This window comes from Garra rufa, chromosome 2 (genome assembly GCF_049309525.1).
Source record: "Garra rufa chromosome 2, GarRuf1.0, whole genome shotgun sequence".
In the NCBI taxonomy this organism is placed as follows: domain Eukaryota; kingdom Metazoa; phylum Chordata; class Actinopteri; order Cypriniformes; family Cyprinidae; genus Garra; species Garra rufa.
Genome location: NC_133362.1, coordinates 19,137,573 through 19,156,643, shown reverse-complemented (window position 1 = coordinate 19,156,643; position 19,071 = coordinate 19,137,573). Strand labels below are relative to the sequence as shown.

Sequence of the window (19,071 nt, the reverse complement as noted above, 5' to 3'; positions counted from 1 at the left end):
TATTTTTTTAATAGTATTCATTAGCTAGTTACAGAGACAAAAGGTAAAAACCTTTGCAATAGTTGTACAGTCACTTTCACACCAATCACCCTTGTATTGTATTATATTATATTATATTATAGTCTTTAGCTAACCCATTATATAATGCAAAGATAACACAAAACAAAAAAATAACATCAAGGAATATTTTTATTTGTTATAATTTCTTCATATATTCATTCATATATGTGTACAAGTATTCAAAATAGACAACAACATAAAATGATGTGCGTATACTTTACATATTACTATGACACTATTTTTTCCCAAAATAAAGGAAAGATTTACTTAAAAACATGTAACACTTTGTGTCAACAGATAATTTGATATATGATTATCATACTCAGAACATAAAGAATTATAAGCGCATTTTCATTAAGTAAACAAAATGAGGAATTCATGGGATACATTGTAGGCATCTGTTAAGAGATTTTCTTTTTTTTCCAGAACAAGCTGTTCAGAGTCCCATCTTCCACTCTAGGCACGACGGAGATGCTGCACTCTATTTGAGATATCATCCAGTAAGAACAGTTAAGAAAAACAATATGACTATTGGAGCAATAAATGTCTTTAAAAGACATCAAAAACACACCATAAACTCTGTCCAGTATGTGAATGTGAAAACTCTCTCAGGACATTGCAAGTTTATCAGACTGCTGCTGGTTTGAGCTGGTTCTAAGCTGGTTATAAGATGGTTATGAGCTGGTCCTCCTGAGCAGAAGCTAGTGGCTTAGAACCGGCACATGACCATCTTAAACCACCTCATAGCCAGCTTATAACCAACTCAGGACCAGCTTAAACCAGCTCAAACCAGCTGCCATGCTTCAAAACATACCTAACCACCACATACTGATTTTTTTTTCAACAGGGTGAGAAAGTTATTGAATCAGGATAGGTGACAAACACATGCTGTATTAATCTGAAAGGATATGTCTGCCAGTAAGTGTCTGTATGCTGTTCTGAACCTTCCTCTGAAATGCAATCTGAGCTTCACACATGCAGGCATTCTCAGTCAGATCTCCTCTTGCCTCTTCTGTAAAAGAAACAGACATGTTTTACTGTATACTTACAATGCTAAAAAAAATTGACACAAATATGATCACTGCATATGCTATCAACATGTCATTAAACACATACTTATTTAAATGATTTATAATTCAGATACAATGTCTGATTTCAATACCGCATTTATATGGCATTTAGTTTGAGCCAAAAATCAAAAAACACTTCAGGATGCATTTCTTTAGTATGCATCAAATAAAATCCTTTAGGATATGCATCAAATTTTTTATATATATATATATTTGATGCATATTTTCATGACAAACCATTGGCCTGCTTAGAGCATGTTTTCTTGTCAGAGTTGATAACATATCCTTCTCTGCACTTGCAGAAATAAGAGGCATTGTTGTTGACACAGATATGTTCACAGTTGTGTCCAAGCGCACAAGCATCGAAACCTGCAAAATCAGCTGAATGAGCAAAAATCATTTTACTACTGATCAACCAAAAACCACAAAAAATGAAATATTATGAAATAACACTATACATGTAAAAGATTCCTTCTATTGAATGATATTGATAATAGTTAATAATGCATTCATTTAATTTTGATTGCCTTATGATTCTAGAACAAATTAAAATATGATCCAATTCATTCTAAACTGTATTCCCCCAAAAAAGGATCTTCATTCTCTTACCACAGAGAGTCTCCCTGAACTTAGATGTGAGTTTTTCGATCACGCCGTATGTCTCCACATAGAACACATGGTCATCAAGAGGCTGACTGGCCATCAGTTTGAGAGACCGCATATCTGCTCTATCCACTCCGACAGCATATATTTCAATCCCAGAAGCCCTTGCTGCTGCTGCCACCTCTTCAACTTTATCTTGCGGCCGTCCATCAGTCACAATGATGGCCACCTTACCAATGTTCTTCTTCAGTGGCCTGGCCCCAGCATTCTCTGTAAAAACCTGCTCCATGGTGGTTTTAATGGCCAGGCCAGTCATGGTTCCCGTTGAGAGTGGATCGATACGGGAGAAGGCCTGCTTGACCTCAGCCTTACTGAAGTACTTTTTTAGTAGGAACTCAATGTTGACGGTGCTGGCGTAGTTGACCAGGGCGACTCGTGTGGCATCGGATCCAATATCAAGAGTGTCAACCATTTCAGAGAGGAAGATTTTGACCTTCTCGAACTCTGCAGGGCGGACACTGCGAGAACTGTCAATGATAAAAACCAGGTCTAGAGGACGGCTCTTGCAGAGCTCGGCTGGAGCTGTAAGGGAGAAATGGTTTATTGAAAATTAGTGTCACATTAAAAAAATGCAGAGTGATGCTGAAAGAGATTAATGTGTAAAAAAAAGTGTGTTTATTGAAAAGAGAGGATCCTCAGTTAGCAGTGCAGCATTGTGACTGAAAAAGGAAAGAAACTGAGTCAGTTAATCCCGTTTGTGCTAAATAATTGCATTTCTGTAGACAATAAGATGATAAGATTGCCTCATTATTGCTTTTTATCCAGGTTGTTTAATGCTAAATGACTAGGGGTGAAACAATATATAGTGTCACAATATATTGCAATACAAAATGTATGATGGATAGTGACAATATTGTGCATAATAATGAAAAAATATGCAATATTTTTGATAGAAGACGTGATGTAATGTTTAATTTCTCCAAATTTGGTCTGCTGAGGAAACAAACTCAGCTACATCTCGGATGGTCCAAGGATTAGTGATTTTTAGCAAATCCTCATTTTTGGGTAAACAATTTTTTTACCTGTTTAACATGCATCTTATAAGTAATATCTAAAAATCATACAGTTTTAATTGTGATACTACAAGTATTGTGAGAGCAAGATCAGTACTGTGTATAAAACTGAATTGTGACATGAATATATTGTTATACGCCTATAAATGACCTTGAAAAGAGAGAAAGAAAGAAGAGAAAGATTATTAAAACGGATTGAAGAGAACCAGACTGGTCGTCTGCAACCAGTGGGATGGGATTGGTCTACCTGGGTCAGTGGAAGGTTCGGCAGGGGCAGGTGTGCCATGAGGGGTACTGACCGGCTCTGGAGTGGTTGTTGTGGTTGCTTTAGTTGTTGTGGTTGCTTTGGTTGTTGTGGTTGCTTTGGTTGTTGTGGTTGCTTTAGTTGTTGTGGTTGCTTTGGTTGTTGTGGTTGCTTTGGTTGTTGTGGTTGCTGTGGTTGTTGTGGCTGTAGTGGTTGTAGTCTGTGTTGGAGGTGGTGGGGGTAGGGTGGCTACCTTGGTGAGTGGCATGGGCACTGTGGGGGCAGGTAACACCACTGGTATTCTGGGTGGTGTGGGCACGACTGGCCAGACAGGATGGACAGGTGAGATAGGCCGTAAAGGTAAGGCAGGACGGTGGTGGATAAAAGGAGGCCCTTTCCAGGGTGGCCGCTGGTGATGATGTTGATGAGGGTTGCGATGATGATAGCTGTAAACCCTGTGATTAAAGCCATGAGCTTTGTTTGGTTATAGAAAGAGAGAGAAAGAGAGAAAGATGGAGTAAACAGATATATAGAAATACAAAGAAGGAGAGAGGGAAAAAAATGTCAAGTATCCATAGGCAGATGAAAAAGAAAATAGAGTAGAAAGACAGCATAAAAAGGAGATTTAGAATAAGAAAAGGAGGGAGAGAAGCAGTAAAGTAAGCCATTACTCTATTGGTTTAAACTAAAGCAATATGATATTGATATGGGTTTGTGATGACACTTTTTGGTTGTTAGCAAAAGCATAAGCTAAAACTCTCCATTTTCAAGCAGTGAGGTAAAGTCAGTGGCCTGTTCAGAAGTTCTCTGCGAATGACTGCAATTTAACATGTCAACCTGAAGGAGAAACATGTTATAGCAGCAGATCCACTTCTCATATAAAACGAAATTTCATATAAAACAAAATACTTCTGTTTAGAAGTATATAACATTACTAAATTAATTATTTCAGATATGTCAGAAATATATGTCAGAAAGAAAAATAGTTATATGTCATTGAAAGAAAAATAGTTATTGTAGTACATATTTGGAGGATATGTCTTAAAGCTCACAAATCATATTTTTCAAATCATGAAAGATTAAAGAATGTGAAAAAGATTTTTAATGAACAATAAAAACAAGTTTTTTAAATTTAATTACTCCTGTAATGTACTACTCAATAGAACCACTGTTTCCCAAAGTTTTAGAAGTCTAAAGGTCTCTGATCCGTCATTAAGCACTTAAAAAACTGCTAATGGGCCTACTGTAAAATAAAAAGGCCAGCTGTGAGTATATTACGTAATTTTACAGGACTACATTAGGCTAGGTTACTTTTTGTTACTGAAGAGCACTAATGCCATTACAACACAAAGAACTCAGTTTTTTCTGTATTCACTAGCTTTTTTTTTAATAATAATACCAGACTCCTGCTGGAAAAAAAAACAAAAAAAAAAACAAGATAATAGAAACCATCACAGAAATTCTAATAGTTTTCAAACCATCAACCTGTAACTATTAACACAAATAAAATATGGTTTCCTGTAGTGTGATTTGGGACATATTCTATTAGGATTTAGTGGTTTTAACAAGCCACCAATAGAAGGCGACCATTTACAAGTACAGACCAATAGGCACCTTTACAGTTTCCATTAAAACAGTACAATTCCCATTTTAACCAGTAAAACCATTACAAATTATGTGATGGTTTCTATTTTCTTTTTCAGCAGGGACAGTGTTAACATGTTTTAAATATTCATTAAATTCAAAGCTTGAAAACAATTACACGTGTGGATTTCACGTTTATAGATTTATTAAAAGCATGTGAAATCCACACGTGTAATTCTTTTCAAGCTTTGATTTAAATTATATATTTAAAATATGTTAACACTGTCCCTGCTGAAAAAGAAAATAATAATAAAGTTACAAATAACAGTCAAGAAAATACCTCCAAAGTTGATGGAGTTGCCGTGTCCAGGCATATTGGGGGTAAATTGAGATCTCTGCCGGTCCGCGTACAGCTGATTATGATTCCGTACGTAAGGGCCATACGTACCCTGTGCCTCCATTAAAAATGCAGACAAACAAAAGACAAAAATGCAAATAAAGCATGTCATGTTGATGAAGATGAATGCAGAAATCTCCGTGCTTGTGTTTATTCCGACCTACTGTAAGAGTTTTGACAGAAGGAGGCGCTCACATGATGTTTTAAAGCCGCTGGCCCCCAGACGTCCAGCGCCAGCCACCAATCCAAAGAAACAAGTGCGTTTGACTGGGCGGGCGTTTGGTCTTCTATAAATGTAGTGCAGAAAAACAACAAAACGGCATAGATAGTACACATTAAATAGTGCTCAAAGCATTCTGGAAATTCCAAAATAAACGTGTAATTTTTATTAGCTAAACTTTATAACTTTATGATATTTCTAAAACCATAATGATTAAATATAATTCTGCATTGTGTATAATAATTCATCCCGACTCTAGAGGGCGCTGTAAAATGTTCAGTACTACAGCAGCAGCGAGCGACAGCTAGTTTGTTTTTACTGTGCTCGTCGTTTGTCAGCTCAAGATTAGAGAGTTAAAGGAAGATCACTCAACTCAGTTAGGTAAAATTAGTCTTTTTATGTCTTTTCAAGTGTTATTTTTGTATTTGTTGATGGTTAAGTATCCTGAAGAGTTATCGTGAGCAGTGGTCTGGGGTACAAACACATTATGAGTTGCTGTCTATGCAAATTCTGAAGACGTTATCGTCATGAGAATATGTCAGATTTTTTACAAATTATATCATGATTTCCTTATGTCTGTACTTTAATTTATATTACTTACATTTCCGTTCTCAAATTAGTTATTTGGATAAGTGTACAGACAAACCCTTTAGCACTAAACGGTGTGAAGTTTAGACAGCATAAAAACAACATTTGGCGAACTATCGAGCTGAATGTCTTGTACGTTTACATCTATACTCAAATGCAAATATGTGGAAAACATTCAGCTGGAAATTATTTCAAAATTACGTTTTCTGTGTATGGTAGCATTCTGTTGAACATATATATATATATTTCTCAACAGAATGCTATCCCTGGTGAAAAAAAAAGGTAAAACCAGCCTAGGCTGGTTGGCTGGTTTTAGCTGGTCAACCAGCCTGGTTTTAGCTGGTCATAGCTGGTCAGCAGGCTGGTCTTAGCTGGTCAGGCTGGAAAACCACCAGCTAAAACCAGCCTGGCCAGGCTGGGAGACCAGCTAAAACCAGCCACTTCCAGCTTAAACCAGCCTAGGCTGGTTTTAGCTGTTTTTTTCAGCAGGAATACACGCAAAACACAAAAGCTGAATATTTTTCACAATATATATGTATATAGACTTGTGTGCATCTATGTCAACTTTTTCATCTGATCTTTTTCTCTTGTGTCTGTGTTCAGTGTCACAGTATGCAGAGTCTGTCAGTGCAGGCGCTGGCCCTGCGGCAGCTGGGCAGACTGAACTCCCTCCAGCTGCTCACACCATGCCATGCCTCTGGTCTCAGCATGTGGTGCCCACGAACGTTACACGCGCGTCAGCTGTGGGGTTCAGCCTCTCCCCAGACACACCGGACAGCTATGTGGCCAAAATCATGGGACTCTCGGCAGAGCTGGTCGCTCCATCAGACCCGACTCAAGAGCACGAGAAAGAAGGGAAAGCAAAAAGCAATGCAGCAGGAGGAGGAAGAGGAGGAGGAACAGGAAGATGCAGAGGCTAGTGATTACGAGGATGAGCTTGCAGATGACCCAGGCCTGCCAAAAGACTATAAAGACCATGAGAAAACTGTCCAATCTCTACGTTTCGATCTAGTTTTGAAGACCGGATTGGACATTGCACGAAAGTAAGAGGGGGAACTGTTCATCATGTTCAGAGCAAATGATGAAAACAAATTAGTGTTTTCAGTTCCACTTGCAGATGTAACTCCTAGTTTTGTCTCATGGAACCTGATGAGAGAATGGACTGATGACGTTTGTATTTGATCTTTGCTCATAATGGCTGTATGTTTAGTTTAGGTGTTTTGGTCAGTGGCTGTAACTAACAGATTTATCTCTTTTACAGTGGCGTGGAGGATGCTTTCTATAACCTCAAATTAAGACTGAATGGTCAGAAACTCACCAAGAAGAGCAAAATGGTAAGTCAGCACCCTCTAGTGGTAAAATCAGAAGGAACACTAGCTGAACAAATTATGAATGCAATAAAACCTACCCTGCTTGTGGTAGTCTTCCCATTACTGAATTAATCTGAGTACCAATTAGTATAAGCAAAAATGACACCTTAATTTAACAATCCATGGTCTCCTGCCTTCTACAGGTTAAAGAGGGGGATACACTGGATCTGATCCTAAATGAGGACAAGGAAATGGACACGGTCTTGCTAAAGAGAGTGATCTTAAAAAAGGTGGTTGGAGAGACAAAAGATGCAGAAAAGCAGAGAGTCATCCTAAGAAGTTGGAAACACCTACAACTTCCCAGAAACGATGTGTATAAGCAGTAAAGATCAGTTCTGTGGTGTGTTTGAGGGGTGAAAGGTCAGTAAGTGGGACAAAACTGGTAGTTTCTATTCCACTCTCCAACCATTAGATTCTGAAACTGCAGATTGACGATTTAAGTTGCTTTCTATGCCCAACAAAAACTGAAAAGGACTGAAAGTCCTTCTCACATCTATTCACTTAACAGTAGTTCTCGTAACTGTTTCATACTACCTGAAGATTTTTTTTATTAACTTTACAGGTCACAAGTGGAACACAAACACATCCTTTTGTTTAGAGGTGGTTTTGGTTATTTGCATTTTCTATTTTTATTTAGCGTTTGTTTACTAGATTTACAAAATCACATTATAAGATGAATCAGATTTGGGATATTAGTTGTTTTTTGATTTCTTTTATGATACCTTGTTTTGTTTTTACCATTGTCTTTGTGACATTGGTAGATTTTCAATGAGCATACAACTGCACCAAGAGATCCAAAAAAACATGAAATATTAAAAGGTTTTTGCACAGCATTTTGGCAAAGATTCAAAAATGAGTCAAAACCCAAACAAATACGTTTTCAAACTATTTCTTTTTTTTTCTCTTCATTATAATGGTCAGAGGTGGAGTATACAATGAATTTAAACATCAAAGATCAAATATGTCTTCCCCCTTTCACTTTTATGATTTTCTAAGACAAGGCCCTAAAAGGCCCTAATGACCCTCACCTTCTGTATCTGAAGTAAAATAAAAAGGAACATGAAACCCATCTTGGCTAGGAAGTGATTTTTATTTAAAAATATATAACATATAACCTGGTGCTATAGTTAAGTACAGATGAATAAGATTTACTTCCTGTAAGGCAGGACATACTTCAATTGATAATTAGAAAAAGCCAGTGCTGCAACATTGCTACAACTTAAAACAAAAAATATATTTATATATCTTCTCTGCCCTCACCCCAAACTAAAGTGACCTATTATTTTCAAAGAACTAAATGTTTACATTTAAGTTGATTAAGGCTAACTTTAGCTTATCTATTAATTAGACATTAGAATAACATCAATAATATTTTGGCATATAAATAGTAACACTAATATTTCACTGTCGTGTGATAGTGGCTTCAATCACCAACTTCCTGTCACCATCTAAACCATCCCGTTTAAAGGCCATGGATGTGAACTCGACCAGCCGAACTAGACCTTAAACAGAGACCAAGTTTCAGTATGCTTCAGCTTATGGACTTGTGCAAATAACAGGTATGTTGTGTAAAATATAGGAAAACATGTCTGCACTTTGCAGGAACATTGTCTAAGAATAAGTCACAGTGTTGTTTGATCTCTTTGCCTTCTTTAGAATGTCACATTTCTTGCGATTGGGGCGCCTACAGCGCTCGTCAATGCTTGGCACGCATTCATAGTGCCACACCTCCTCCATTTTGTCAACTGGATAAACAGCCTCCACGTAATGACGGATGAGTCGGAGACGCACAGGGTCCAGCTGTTTCTTGTTGCAGGCCCCAGAGTGGTTGTACTGCAGCCGTAAATTTTCCTGTGTGAAAAGTTCTGGAAAGAGACGGACGAGAAGGCGAGCAGCAAAATTTCCCACGGAAAGACTCTGTTGGACAATCTCCCTTACTTCAGCATCCGTGAGCAGGTACTCGGAAGGCACTGGGAAGTCTGGGGTGGACACCAAAAGGTCCTCAAGAGGGATTTTGCAAAAGTCCTTGCTGCTTTTCTCCAGAGGTGAAGATAGGACTTCAAAGTCCTCTTTTAGGCGATCTGAAGTGAGAACATTGATTTGACCAGCAGTTAGCAGTGAGTCTTTTGAGTCAGGCTCTTGGTCAGGTGAACAGGCCTTCCGTTGTTGCTGGTACGAACGCCGTTGGTCGGTATCCCGTCGCCTGCAGCGCTCATCAAGTTTGCCGACAAACTCGAGGGTCCACACGCGGTCATTCTTAGCTTGTGGGTAAAGCAGCTGGACGTAATGCCGGATCAGATTGATTCGTAGGGGATCCAGCTGTTTCTTTCCTAGAGATCCACTGCAGTTGTAGTATTTCCGTGCATTTTCGTAAGTAAAGAGCTCGGGGAACATGAGAACCAGAAGTCGAGATGCAAAGTTCCCAATGGATAAACTGCTTTCGTAGTTATTCTTTAGCTGTTCCTTAGTAAGTAAATACTCCTGAGGAACATCAAACTCCGGAGGGGGAATCTCTAGCTGGTCAAAATCCACAGGCTCCAGCCACGTTTTCTTCGACCTGCGATTTGGTTTCTCATAATCACACAGGTCACTGATCTTAACAATGGAGATGTTATCAGGGAGACGGGTGGTGTCATACATCTCTCGGTTTTCACGACCACTGCCATTAACTGAAGCGTTCTCCAGTGCTTCCTCCATACGTTGCACGCACAACTGCAGCCAGGTTTCTTCCGGGATATCAGGAAAATTTGCCTCCATGTATTTTCGTATAATTTCTAGTCTGTCCGAGTCAATGATCAACTGTCCAATGCTGTTGTGGCCCTCCGGCAACTTGCCCTCCTCAAACACCTCCGGGAAGAGCCTGTTCAACAAAAACACGACAAGCTCCTCCGGCGACGTTAAGTCTTCAGAGTCATCACCTGCAACCTCATGTTGTTCAAATACTATATCTGAACTGACATTGTTTGGATGAACATCGTTCTCTCCGGAGTTGAGGGAAAGATTCTCATCCTGAGCATCTTCACTGATAAAGTGGCAAGCATGATTTGCTTCCATGTCGAACCCGACCACCACTGGAGCTTGTTTGTCACACATCTGACCGCTTTCCATGTCCTTCTGAGCCCAGAAACGATTCAAGAAGTCATTGATCTGCAGCAAGCACTCTGTCTGCCAGACGTTTTCGTTTTTCACCAATGGGTAGCAGACTTCCACATAGTTACGTATTAGCTGAAGGTGCAATGAATCTAGAGTCCGTTTGGTTGTAAGGCTGCATGTGCTGCAGCCATGCGTGCATTCTTTTGCCGTAAAAAGTTCTGGGAACAGTTGAACAAGAAGCCTGCAGCCAAGATCTCCAGCAGTGGATGTTTGCTCCATCAACTGGGTAAGTTCTTCGCTGGTCAGCTGGTATTCAGGAGGAGGTTGAAACTCCATGACCATCTCAGAGGGTTTCATCTGCTTTTTGATGCGTGTCACTTCAAGCGAGAGCAAATCCACCTTACTGTGCAGCTGGGTCATGCTGGAATTCAGCGAGTTGAGGAGGAAGAACATCTTCTCGATGAGCGGGTAGAGGTGAGAATCCAAGGCAGCAGGAGACCCTGTGACCCCCACATTAGGAGAGGCCTTAAACATGTGGTGCTTTCTAGAGTTGCCCAGATTTTGGAAGTGGACACCATTATGGCTTGCTCTGACTCCATTGTGGGCTCCATGCTGGTCCAGATTGGATGCAGCTTTGCGCTCAGAAATGCGATGTGTGATGCTGTAGAGTGGTTTCCTGTATGAAGAGATGGGAATCTGCTCCTGTGGAGATAATCTGTGGCTGTGAGAACATGACCTGCTTCCATTATCTGAACTGCTGTCAAGGAGATGTTCTCCTGCCTGAAAAGTAAGTGTGAGATGTTGCTGTTAATCATTTGTACCAAAAGAGATATCAAACCAGACCAGTTGTGATTGTAACAAATGTTCCTTGCACTTCATCTTACCTGTGTTGTCACCTTGACCCTTTTCCCACTTGTAGGCCCTTCCACCTCAGGGCTTGTGTGTGTTGCTGATCGTTTTGCAATGCGCTTAAAGAAGCTCTCCATCTTTCCCGCTGTGTTTTCAACAACATCCTCTGCATCTTTCTCGACTTTAACTTCTGGAGAAAAAGCCAAGTGTTCAAAACTACTTAGGAATGCAGAGAAATGCCAACAGATATCATCTCACAACTCTGTACAACTTCAATGAGGAGACAGAACACATTGGCCTAATTTACATCTGGTATTAAAGGGATAATTAACCCAAAAATGAAAATTCAGTGATTAATTAGTCAACGCTCATGTCGCTCCAAATCCATAAGACCTTCGTTTAATCTTCAGAACATAAATGAAGTTATTTTTGATGAAATTCAAGAGCTCTCTGAGCCTCCATAGACAGCAAAGATCCTTCCACATTCAAGGTCCAGAAAGGTTGTAAGAACATTGTTATGCATTGTGGTGCTCTCCATAATGACGGAGGACCTTCCCGGCAGAGAAGAAATCATTGAATAGTTCTTTTTTTCTTTGTGCACAAAAAGTAGTCTTGTAGCTTCATAAAACTACGTTTGAACCGCATGGACTATTTTAACAATACCCATTTCGATATGATACAACATTTCTTGCTGTCTAAGGAGGGTCAGGAAGCTCTCAGATTTCATCAAAAATATCTTAATTTGTGTTCCAAAGATGAACGAATGTCTTACAGGTTTGACACGACATGAGGGTGAGTAATTACACAATCACAAATGATCAGCTGAGACATTCACAACTGGTAGTGTTATTTGTAAATGTGATGTTTCGACAAGAATTCAAGTAGTTATTTTAGTTAAGAACATCTATAAACTAGACAATATAAAGTGTTTTAGGTGACCTGTTATTGCATATTAATATCAGGGATACTGATCAAGTTCTTCAAGTTGAAACTCTTCTCAAACATGAAAAAAATGTAGGGTGGTAGTGCTGATTTCCATTTCAGGTGATCCTAAAAGTAGGTTAAATACAACATTTGATGACAAGGTGTGTCAGTTCATTTCACTATATAAGCTGAACTGGACTGTGTTCATTTTGATGTGACGCCTGTTACTAGACAGATATTGTGATGTTTAATGAAAGTTCACAAAGGGCAAAGAATGATTTCAGTGTGAATTGTTATTTACATACTTTTATCAGGCACTTGTCCATCTGCATTAACCATGCACACAGAAGAGCTCATGTCCTGGAAGAAGACACAAGAATTACAGATATTATTTGATAGTCGCACATCTCATCTGTTCACGCACATCTCTCTTAAACTTGTCAGCCACAGGGAATGAAAGTTTAGAAATATCTGACTGCTTTATTGATACAAATCTTTAGGTATAATAGTTTGTTTAAAAAGAGGAAGCATTTGGCCTGTTTGCTAGACAGTTAAGTCAGCATTACAAACGACTGGTCACAGATGACAAGCGTGTGAACATTATGATGCGTGTAAAACTTTATTCTCGGAGTGGACTTTCTCTTCGGTGAAGTTCTGTGAGATTGTTTTCCTATTTGTTTTTCACGTCTTGCACCGTGAAGTCTCGCCAGAGCACCGGAGAGGCGCTGCTTCACCGTACCGACCCCCGTCCACCGGCTCCACTTCCTCATTCTTCCAGTGGAAACCCCACGGATCGGTACAACCGGGGAGACAGACGGACAAGCGGGCTCCCTACTGCGTTCCTTCTGTGGACTGCATATGTCTTAAGAAAATAACGTACTCTTTATGTCTTTTGCTGTAATACGCGAGTGCTGCCCTTCTCTCTCGTGTTTCCCCTCCCTCCCCCGTGCGCAACTCTCCCTCTTGCGTGACGCGGCAAGAAAAACATCCACCGATGAGTTTTCGCTCCGTCTCCCGCAACGCGGCGCGCATAAACTACCTGCGCGGCTGAAATCAAACTCACCTTTGCGACTCCGGGCAGCCGTGTGCAGTGGGTTAGGAGGCATTAGCCATGGTCGCGTCTTTAAATCCAGTGGATTTGTCCACGGGTAACTGTTGTCCGTGTTTCTCTCCGCTGCTTTTTTTCTCTAGTCAGTGCCCTCTCGCGTGACGTGACGGTACTGTGTCATTTCCGCACAGCTGTGGGTTTGCTGTGGGTTTTTGCCAGCCCACCCCACGTGAATCCCTGAGCTGCCGTGCCGTGGCAGAGAAACGCGCGGAGTGCGCGCTGTGGCGTGGGACTTCTCGTGACACACTGGTCATTTCAAGAGGCCCCTCGAGTCGCGCGCCTGAGTTCCACGAGTGTAAATCACCCGCGTCATAGACGCTCGTGACCGTGCAATCCTACATCAGAGTTTATAGTTTAATTTGTTTGAGACAACTTGCAATAACCATGCTTTATGTTTAAAAATAGCCTACTATACCGTAATTTACTTTAGATATAATCATGCATAAATATGAGATATTCAGTGTATTGTTTATGTTTATTATTTTACGTTTTATAGTACATTCTGTTGTTTTATTCCAAAACGTTATTGATTTAGAGGTGGTACAGTTACATAAATGACGTTCAGCAAATTCTGAGTAATGAGATTGGAAATGTAAGCAACACCAAGATAACCAAATGATAGGCTACCACGAATTGTTTGGATGTACTTTGTTCTCACAGAAGGCTTTGCATTTAATATTTACTGAATACTGAATAAATAAATACCCGTTCTACTTAAGACTGGTTTCGTGGTCTAGGGTCACATTAAACCAAATGTTGGCCAAAAGTGAATTTAATCTCATTTGTAACATTTAGGACCAAAAGTTATGATTCTTATTATCAAATTGTAGATTTCAAAATGTTGTTTTAACAATAAATAAAACAAAGTGATAACGTAGTAGTATGCATTTTGCATACTAATCGCCAAAGCATTACAATTAGCCTAAATGTATTGTTCTGCACAGTTTCTCACCAGCTAAAAAAGTAATCTGGATTAAGGTTAAGTTAAGTTTTCACTTTTTAAAGAAAAGTATGCAGGTTGTTTAACTAATATACGTTAGGTTACGTTTTAATTTACAGATCTAAATTGCCTTCTGTAGCCTATACATAAATAATCTTTCACATACTATGTTATCTTGAAAAACCATTATTAAATTTTTTATCAGCACATCAATAAGGTGATCTTCGTATTTTTTTTGTCCATGATAGTTACAACTAGCCAACAACATATTGATAGTTTAATTAACCGCAACAGTGTCAGCGCTTTTATGTTGTTTACTGCCAGTTTAACAAAGAACTGCCGTCTAGTGGATATGACAAGTACTGCAGGGCTATTGTATTGTAAAATGTTTTGCTGTCAAATAAATAATCTGTAATTTTATTTAAATGTATATATTGTCATTATTTTTATTAACAACATTTATTTATTTTATTGTTGGAAGCAAACAATCACATAAATAAAGTACTTTGAAACTGGAAAATAAAACTAATATCTATATAAACAACACGGTCTAAATAGCCTAGATCTAATTCATGATCTATTAACGGGTGACGTACATTGTTACAAAACCAAACCACTACACAACATACAGCATCATCTAGCACTAAGCAAATAGGTGAAATCAGTCCACTGCTGCCCTCACGCAAACACACACCTCTGAAACTATGTTCTCAGACACTCATCACCGGCACCCGATGTGGCCAATGGCCCGTAACGCGCATTACTAATGTCTGCATTAGTGATGTCTGCATTAAGTCACGGAGCCATGGCTCTTTGAGATGTGGGTGTGATGAGGCGCCGGTCATTATTCAGGTAATGTGGGCTGTTTGATCCATCACGCACTCATGCGATGACGCTCGCACCTCTGTTACGGGACGCGCGCGCTCAGTGAACGCGGAACTCGTTAAAGACTCATTTCAACTTGCGTCTCATCTCATTTTTTATCTCATGAGAGAAAGAACTGCATCCGTCAATCGAGAGAGGACATTTTAGTGCATTTGTGCCGAAGTAAAACACTGACATTTCAAACGCCTGCAGTACTTCAAAACACTCTTAAATCCATTATTGTCATGAATTCTGTCCCAAAACGCAAAACTCTAATACAATCACAATTGTTTTAATAATAAACTGTTGGATAACATGACTAAACTGCTGTCCAACTGTTTTGCATTTCATCAGTTAAAAATGCCATAAAATGTTTTCGGTCTATAAGCAAACGTGAGAAAATGCACGAGTCATAATGCAAAACAAGAGCGCTTATTAATCTTATTATGCAAAGACCTAAAACACCGATATTACAAATTTCGTTTCAATGCACGGAGACCAAATCTAGGTGAGTGATCTCGAACCAGCCTCCTCCTGTCCTAAAATAACTCACCCAGACCCAAACACATAAAGAAGGCGGAGAGTCGCCTGTCTGTATCGAATAAATGAGTGTTGTAATAGCTTTGAGCTTTGCTGAAGTGGAGCTGCTATCATACACACACTCTCTCGCTTGCTCTACCTGTGCGAATCCAGCCACCATGTCATCAGGGGATCGGATTACCACGAATTGCCAAACCGCAAAAATCATTTCCATGCGCAAAAACAGAGACAGGATCAAGTTACCAGGGTGATGATACTGACCGCCATAAACTCAAACTGCAAGTCTATGTGTATGTCTGACTTTCGATAGGCCGCTGTCTGACCCTCATAACACACACAAACATATAAGTTATATATCGCCACCTTTTTCTTTAACGCTGAAATAAGCCTATAATGGGTGAGACTTCCGGATCATTATCCGCTATAGGGAAAAAAGAGAAGAATAACAACGTGCAGTAAACAGTAAAACTGTTTGCATTACAAACTAGTGTGCTCATAATTAAGATAATACATTAAAATAATATGGTAAGACACATCAATTTGCAATATCAAGCAGCAAAACAAGCTATTTTGTACAGCTAAAAATAGCTGAGACCAGAAGCCAGACCCATAAAATTTACAAATGGCCGTGCCCACTTACACAGGAAGAAAAAAGTGAATAGCAAAGACTTATAAAGTAAACACTGACGCTATCAAAAAATGTCTGTCTGGGCATTCTGACTAATAACAGTGGCTGAACGAATGGCGCGAGTTTAGGGCGAGGCTATCGGTTTGTGACCATTGGCAGACAGAGGAAGAGCTTGGGGAAACCTGCTTGGAAACGGTACTTATTTTTACGCTCCTGTTCAAAGTCCGTGGTTTTCCAGCAGAATTGGGCTACACAGTTACCACCACAGGCTATAGGTTTGACATATTTCGATAATTATATTTGATATATGTGACCCTGGACCACAAAACCAGTCATAAAGGTCAGTTTTTTGAAATTGAGATTTATACATAATCTTAAAGCAGAATAAATAAGGTAGGATAGGACAATATTTGGCTGAGATACAACTATTTGAAAATATGGAATCTAAGGTTGCAAAAAATCGAAATATTGAGAAAATTAAATTCTTAGCAATGCATATTACTAATCAAAAATAAAGTTCTGATATATTTACCAAATATCTTTATGGAATATGATCTTTACTTAATATCCTGATGATTTTTGGCATAAAAGAAAAAACAATAATTTTAACCCAAAACCTGTATTTTTTTGCTATTGCTACATGCTCCCATGCTCACATTCCCATGCTACTTAAAACTGGTTTTGTGGTCCAGGGCCACATATATCCAAATAGATGTCAATATAGGGTAAGATGATTTCATTTACGAAAACAGACAGTTTATAAATCATCACTACACAGTTAAGTTCAAATGTTCGTGTAATGCATAACATCGGCTGTAAAATATGTATAATATTTTAGGTATGGGAGTGATTTATTTTGTGTTTTGGTACTGGACTAGTTTTTGGCTTGTTTATCATGCAGATTTGGCAGCCCTGCTGGTAAAGTGCAAACTTCACCTTTTTTTATTTATTTATTTTTTAAAACATTTGAGGATTCTGAGAAGTGTCTGCCAGTTCAACAAAAGCACAGCAGTGTTGCCAAGTCTGCTTAAGTTTGGGCTTGTTTGTGATTTTTTTTCCCAGAAGTTGCTTAAAGATTTGGGCAGTCATGGGTTGCGTTTTTTGGGCATATTTGCATAATACAATTGTTTATTTGGGCCTATTAGTGGTTGCCTCTCATAGAACAAAACATATGACAAGTTAATCATTATTTTGTGTGTAGCAAAATATGTGTTTTTTCTGTTTGTTCCCACAAACTGACTGGAACTTTTTGTACCAGTCTGTTTTGACATCTTAAAGGTCCACTGACGTGCTTTGACGTAATTTCAATGGAAACAGAAAGACAGGGCGGCATATCCAGCAGTCCCGCCCCTTTCTTAAATAGCCAATAGCGTTTTGTTTGTATCGCAGCTTTGTTTGTTCGCATCTGTGAAAACTAACCGAGCGTCTTTTTTATATTGTGAAGAAGCGGGACACATCAGATTCTAGAGAGCATTTAATTGGACAGAAAGTTTAACGAGAAGCTGAAGTACAAGGTGATGTCATCAAAATCATTGATCCGTATTGGCGGAATGCTTATAGCTTGTAAATGCGATTTTTTTCATTGTTTTGGAAGACACTAGCTTGTAGATAACCTTTAGGCTAACACATTCATACTAAAAGCTAAAAAACATTTGATTTCAGCATCTTTATGCTATTACTAGCTGCTTTTAGCGCAATATTAAGACTTTTTCTAAATAATAGATACAATAATTATTTTAAAAACCAGGCGTCGTCAGTTTTGGGCTTAGTTTCCCAGACTGGGTCGCTTATTTTGGGCTTGTTTTTCAGGCCAGGTCACTGAAAGACGTGTACAAACTGAGCCAGCACTGATCAACTAACGAAAATGGCCAGAAAATTTAATAACACATTGATTTCCTCCAGTCTGTAAAGTGTTAGCTATGACTGATTAAATGAAGCAAACTTCCATACAACTCATTAAACTGTGATACAAACAACCTCAATGATTGAGATCAAAAGACCTCCCATGACCTTTCGTACTGTTTTTCTACACTTAGTTTGATATTTGGATCTGTGATAAGTAATTCAGATCACAGTGACACTAATAAGAAAGTCTGAACAAACTCTGATCAGAGCAAGACAGCTCAAGAGTTTGCCTCTGACAGGAGGTGTTGTGTCAAGTCCTTTCTGACTTCGTAGGTTTTCACAGGGACTTTTCTCAGGTCCGCTTGAGGCCAAAATGAATTTTTCATGTATGACCAGAGGGCTGTCCCGCTCCTACGGAGCAAACTTAGTGTAATATCCTGCCTACATATCTGAGGCCAGAGAGAGACATGGAAGGAACTTCGAGGTACTGATGTTCCTGCATGCAACTGTCCTTCAAGTGATTCAAGTGTGTGTGTGTTTGTGTGTGTGTGGCCCGGCAGCTGTCGGCGGTGACCGTCACTCCCCTACGCCCCACTTCACACCCTAGTCGTCCCCCCCGTGGTCACCCGGGAAACCGCAGGCTGCCCAGGCTGGCGCCAGTCCTCTCGCTGAGCTGATCAATACTGCAGCATTTCCTGCCCATTCACTCAGGTCACACACTCACCTCATTAATAATTACTGCCAACACTGCTGCTGGAGCACCCCGGGCACCCACAACACACACACACACAAACACACTCACACACTGTCATCGGTTTTTGGACAAACATTTAAGTTAATGCCACCCACTATAATACCAGTATGTTTCTCTGTGCTCACGAATCAACTTACAACGATATCAATAATGTTTGCTTGTCTTCTTTCAAGTGGTGTATAGAAATACTGACCTCCGTTAGGGATTCACATACATTTTACAATAAAGAGAAACAGATTTTGTTTTGTTTTTTTCAAAAAGGCATTTAATTTTAAAAGATAAAGCTGATTTGGTGACTAAATGCATAGTGTGTATAA

The 19,071-nt window shown here is 39.3% G+C and overlaps 3 protein-coding genes across 3 annotated transcripts; 1 reads left to right on the top strand and 2 right to left on the bottom strand.

Moving 5' to 3' along the window:
• Positions 1–953: 953 nt before the first annotated feature.
• Positions 954–5,185, bottom strand: LOC141325886 (uncharacterized). The gene is made up of 4 exons (XM_073834612.1): positions 4,975–5,185; positions 3,054–3,524; positions 1,740–2,315; positions 954–1,072 (listed from the first exon to the last, which is right to left on the bottom strand). The coding sequence occupies exons 1-4, from the start codon at positions 5,141–5,143 to the stop codon at positions 954–956; spliced, it is 1,335 nt and encodes a 444-aa protein (XP_073690713.1). The 5' UTR covers positions 5,144–5,185.
• Positions 5,186–5,538: 353 nt separating this feature from the next.
• LOC141326217 (mitochondrial transcription rescue factor 1-like) lies at positions 5,539–8,278 on the top strand. Its single transcript, XM_073834938.1, has 4 exons — positions 5,539–5,632; positions 6,443–6,882; positions 7,101–7,173; positions 7,353–8,278. Exons 2-4 carry the CDS (start codon positions 6,452–6,454, stop codon positions 7,533–7,535), a joined length of 687 nt encoding a protein of 228 aa, XP_073691039.1. The 5' UTR covers positions 5,539–5,632; positions 6,443–6,451; the 3' UTR covers positions 7,536–8,278.
• A 2-nt stretch (positions 8,279–8,280) lies between these two features.
• LOC141326216 (BEN domain-containing protein 3-like) lies at positions 8,281–13,496 on the bottom strand. Its single transcript, XM_073834937.1, has 4 exons — positions 13,139–13,496; positions 12,381–12,435; positions 11,187–11,341; positions 8,281–11,082 (listed from the first exon to the last, which is right to left on the bottom strand). Exons 2-4 carry the CDS (start codon positions 12,430–12,432, stop codon positions 8,821–8,823), a joined length of 2,469 nt encoding a protein of 822 aa, XP_073691038.1. The 5' UTR covers positions 12,433–12,435; positions 13,139–13,496; the 3' UTR covers positions 8,281–8,820.
• Between the last annotated feature and the right edge of the window lie 5,575 nt (positions 13,497–19,071).

What these genes read in the sequence shown, in the direction of transcription:
- LOC141326217 (XM_073834938.1), top strand. Translation starts at nt 6,452, where the DNA reads ATGCAGAGTCTGTCAGTGCAGGCGCTGGCCCTGCGGCAGCTGGGCAGA. An exon ending in GGATTGGACATTGCACGAAA is followed by an intron (nt 6,883 to 7,100) that starts GTAAGAGGGGGA and finishes TCTCTTTTACAG; the next exon opens with TGGCGTGGAGGATGCTTTCT. An exon ending in TCACCAAGAAGAGCAAAATG is followed by an intron (nt 7,174 to 7,352) that starts GTAAGTCAGCAC and finishes TGCCTTCTACAG; the next exon opens with GTTAAAGAGGGGGATACACT.
- LOC141325886 (XM_073834612.1), bottom strand. Translation starts at nt 5,143, where the DNA reads ATGACATGCTTTATTTGCATTTTTGTCTTTTGTTTGTCTGCATTTTTA. An exon ending in CAACTCCATCAACTTTGGAG is followed by an intron (nt 3,525 to 4,974) that starts GTATTTTCTTGA and finishes AACCAAACAAAG; the next exon opens with CTCATGGCTTTAATCACAGG. An exon ending in GTTCAGGGAGACTCTCTGTG is followed by an intron (nt 1,073 to 1,739) that starts GTAAGAGAATGA and finishes TTTCTTTTACAG; the next exon opens with AAGAGGCAAGAGGAGATCTG.
- LOC141326216 (XM_073834937.1), bottom strand. Translation starts at nt 12,432, where the DNA reads ATGAGCTCTTCTGTGTGCATGGTTAATGCAGATGGACAAGTGCCTGAT. An exon ending in TGGACAAGTGCCTGATAAAA is followed by an intron (nt 11,342 to 12,380) that starts GTATGTAAATAA and finishes CTTTTTCTCCAG; the next exon opens with AAGTTAAAGTCGAGAAAGAT. An exon ending in GGGTCAAGGTGACAACACAG is followed by an intron (nt 11,083 to 11,186) that starts GTAAGATGAAGT and finishes CTTACTTTTCAG; the next exon opens with GCAGGAGAACATCTCCTTGA.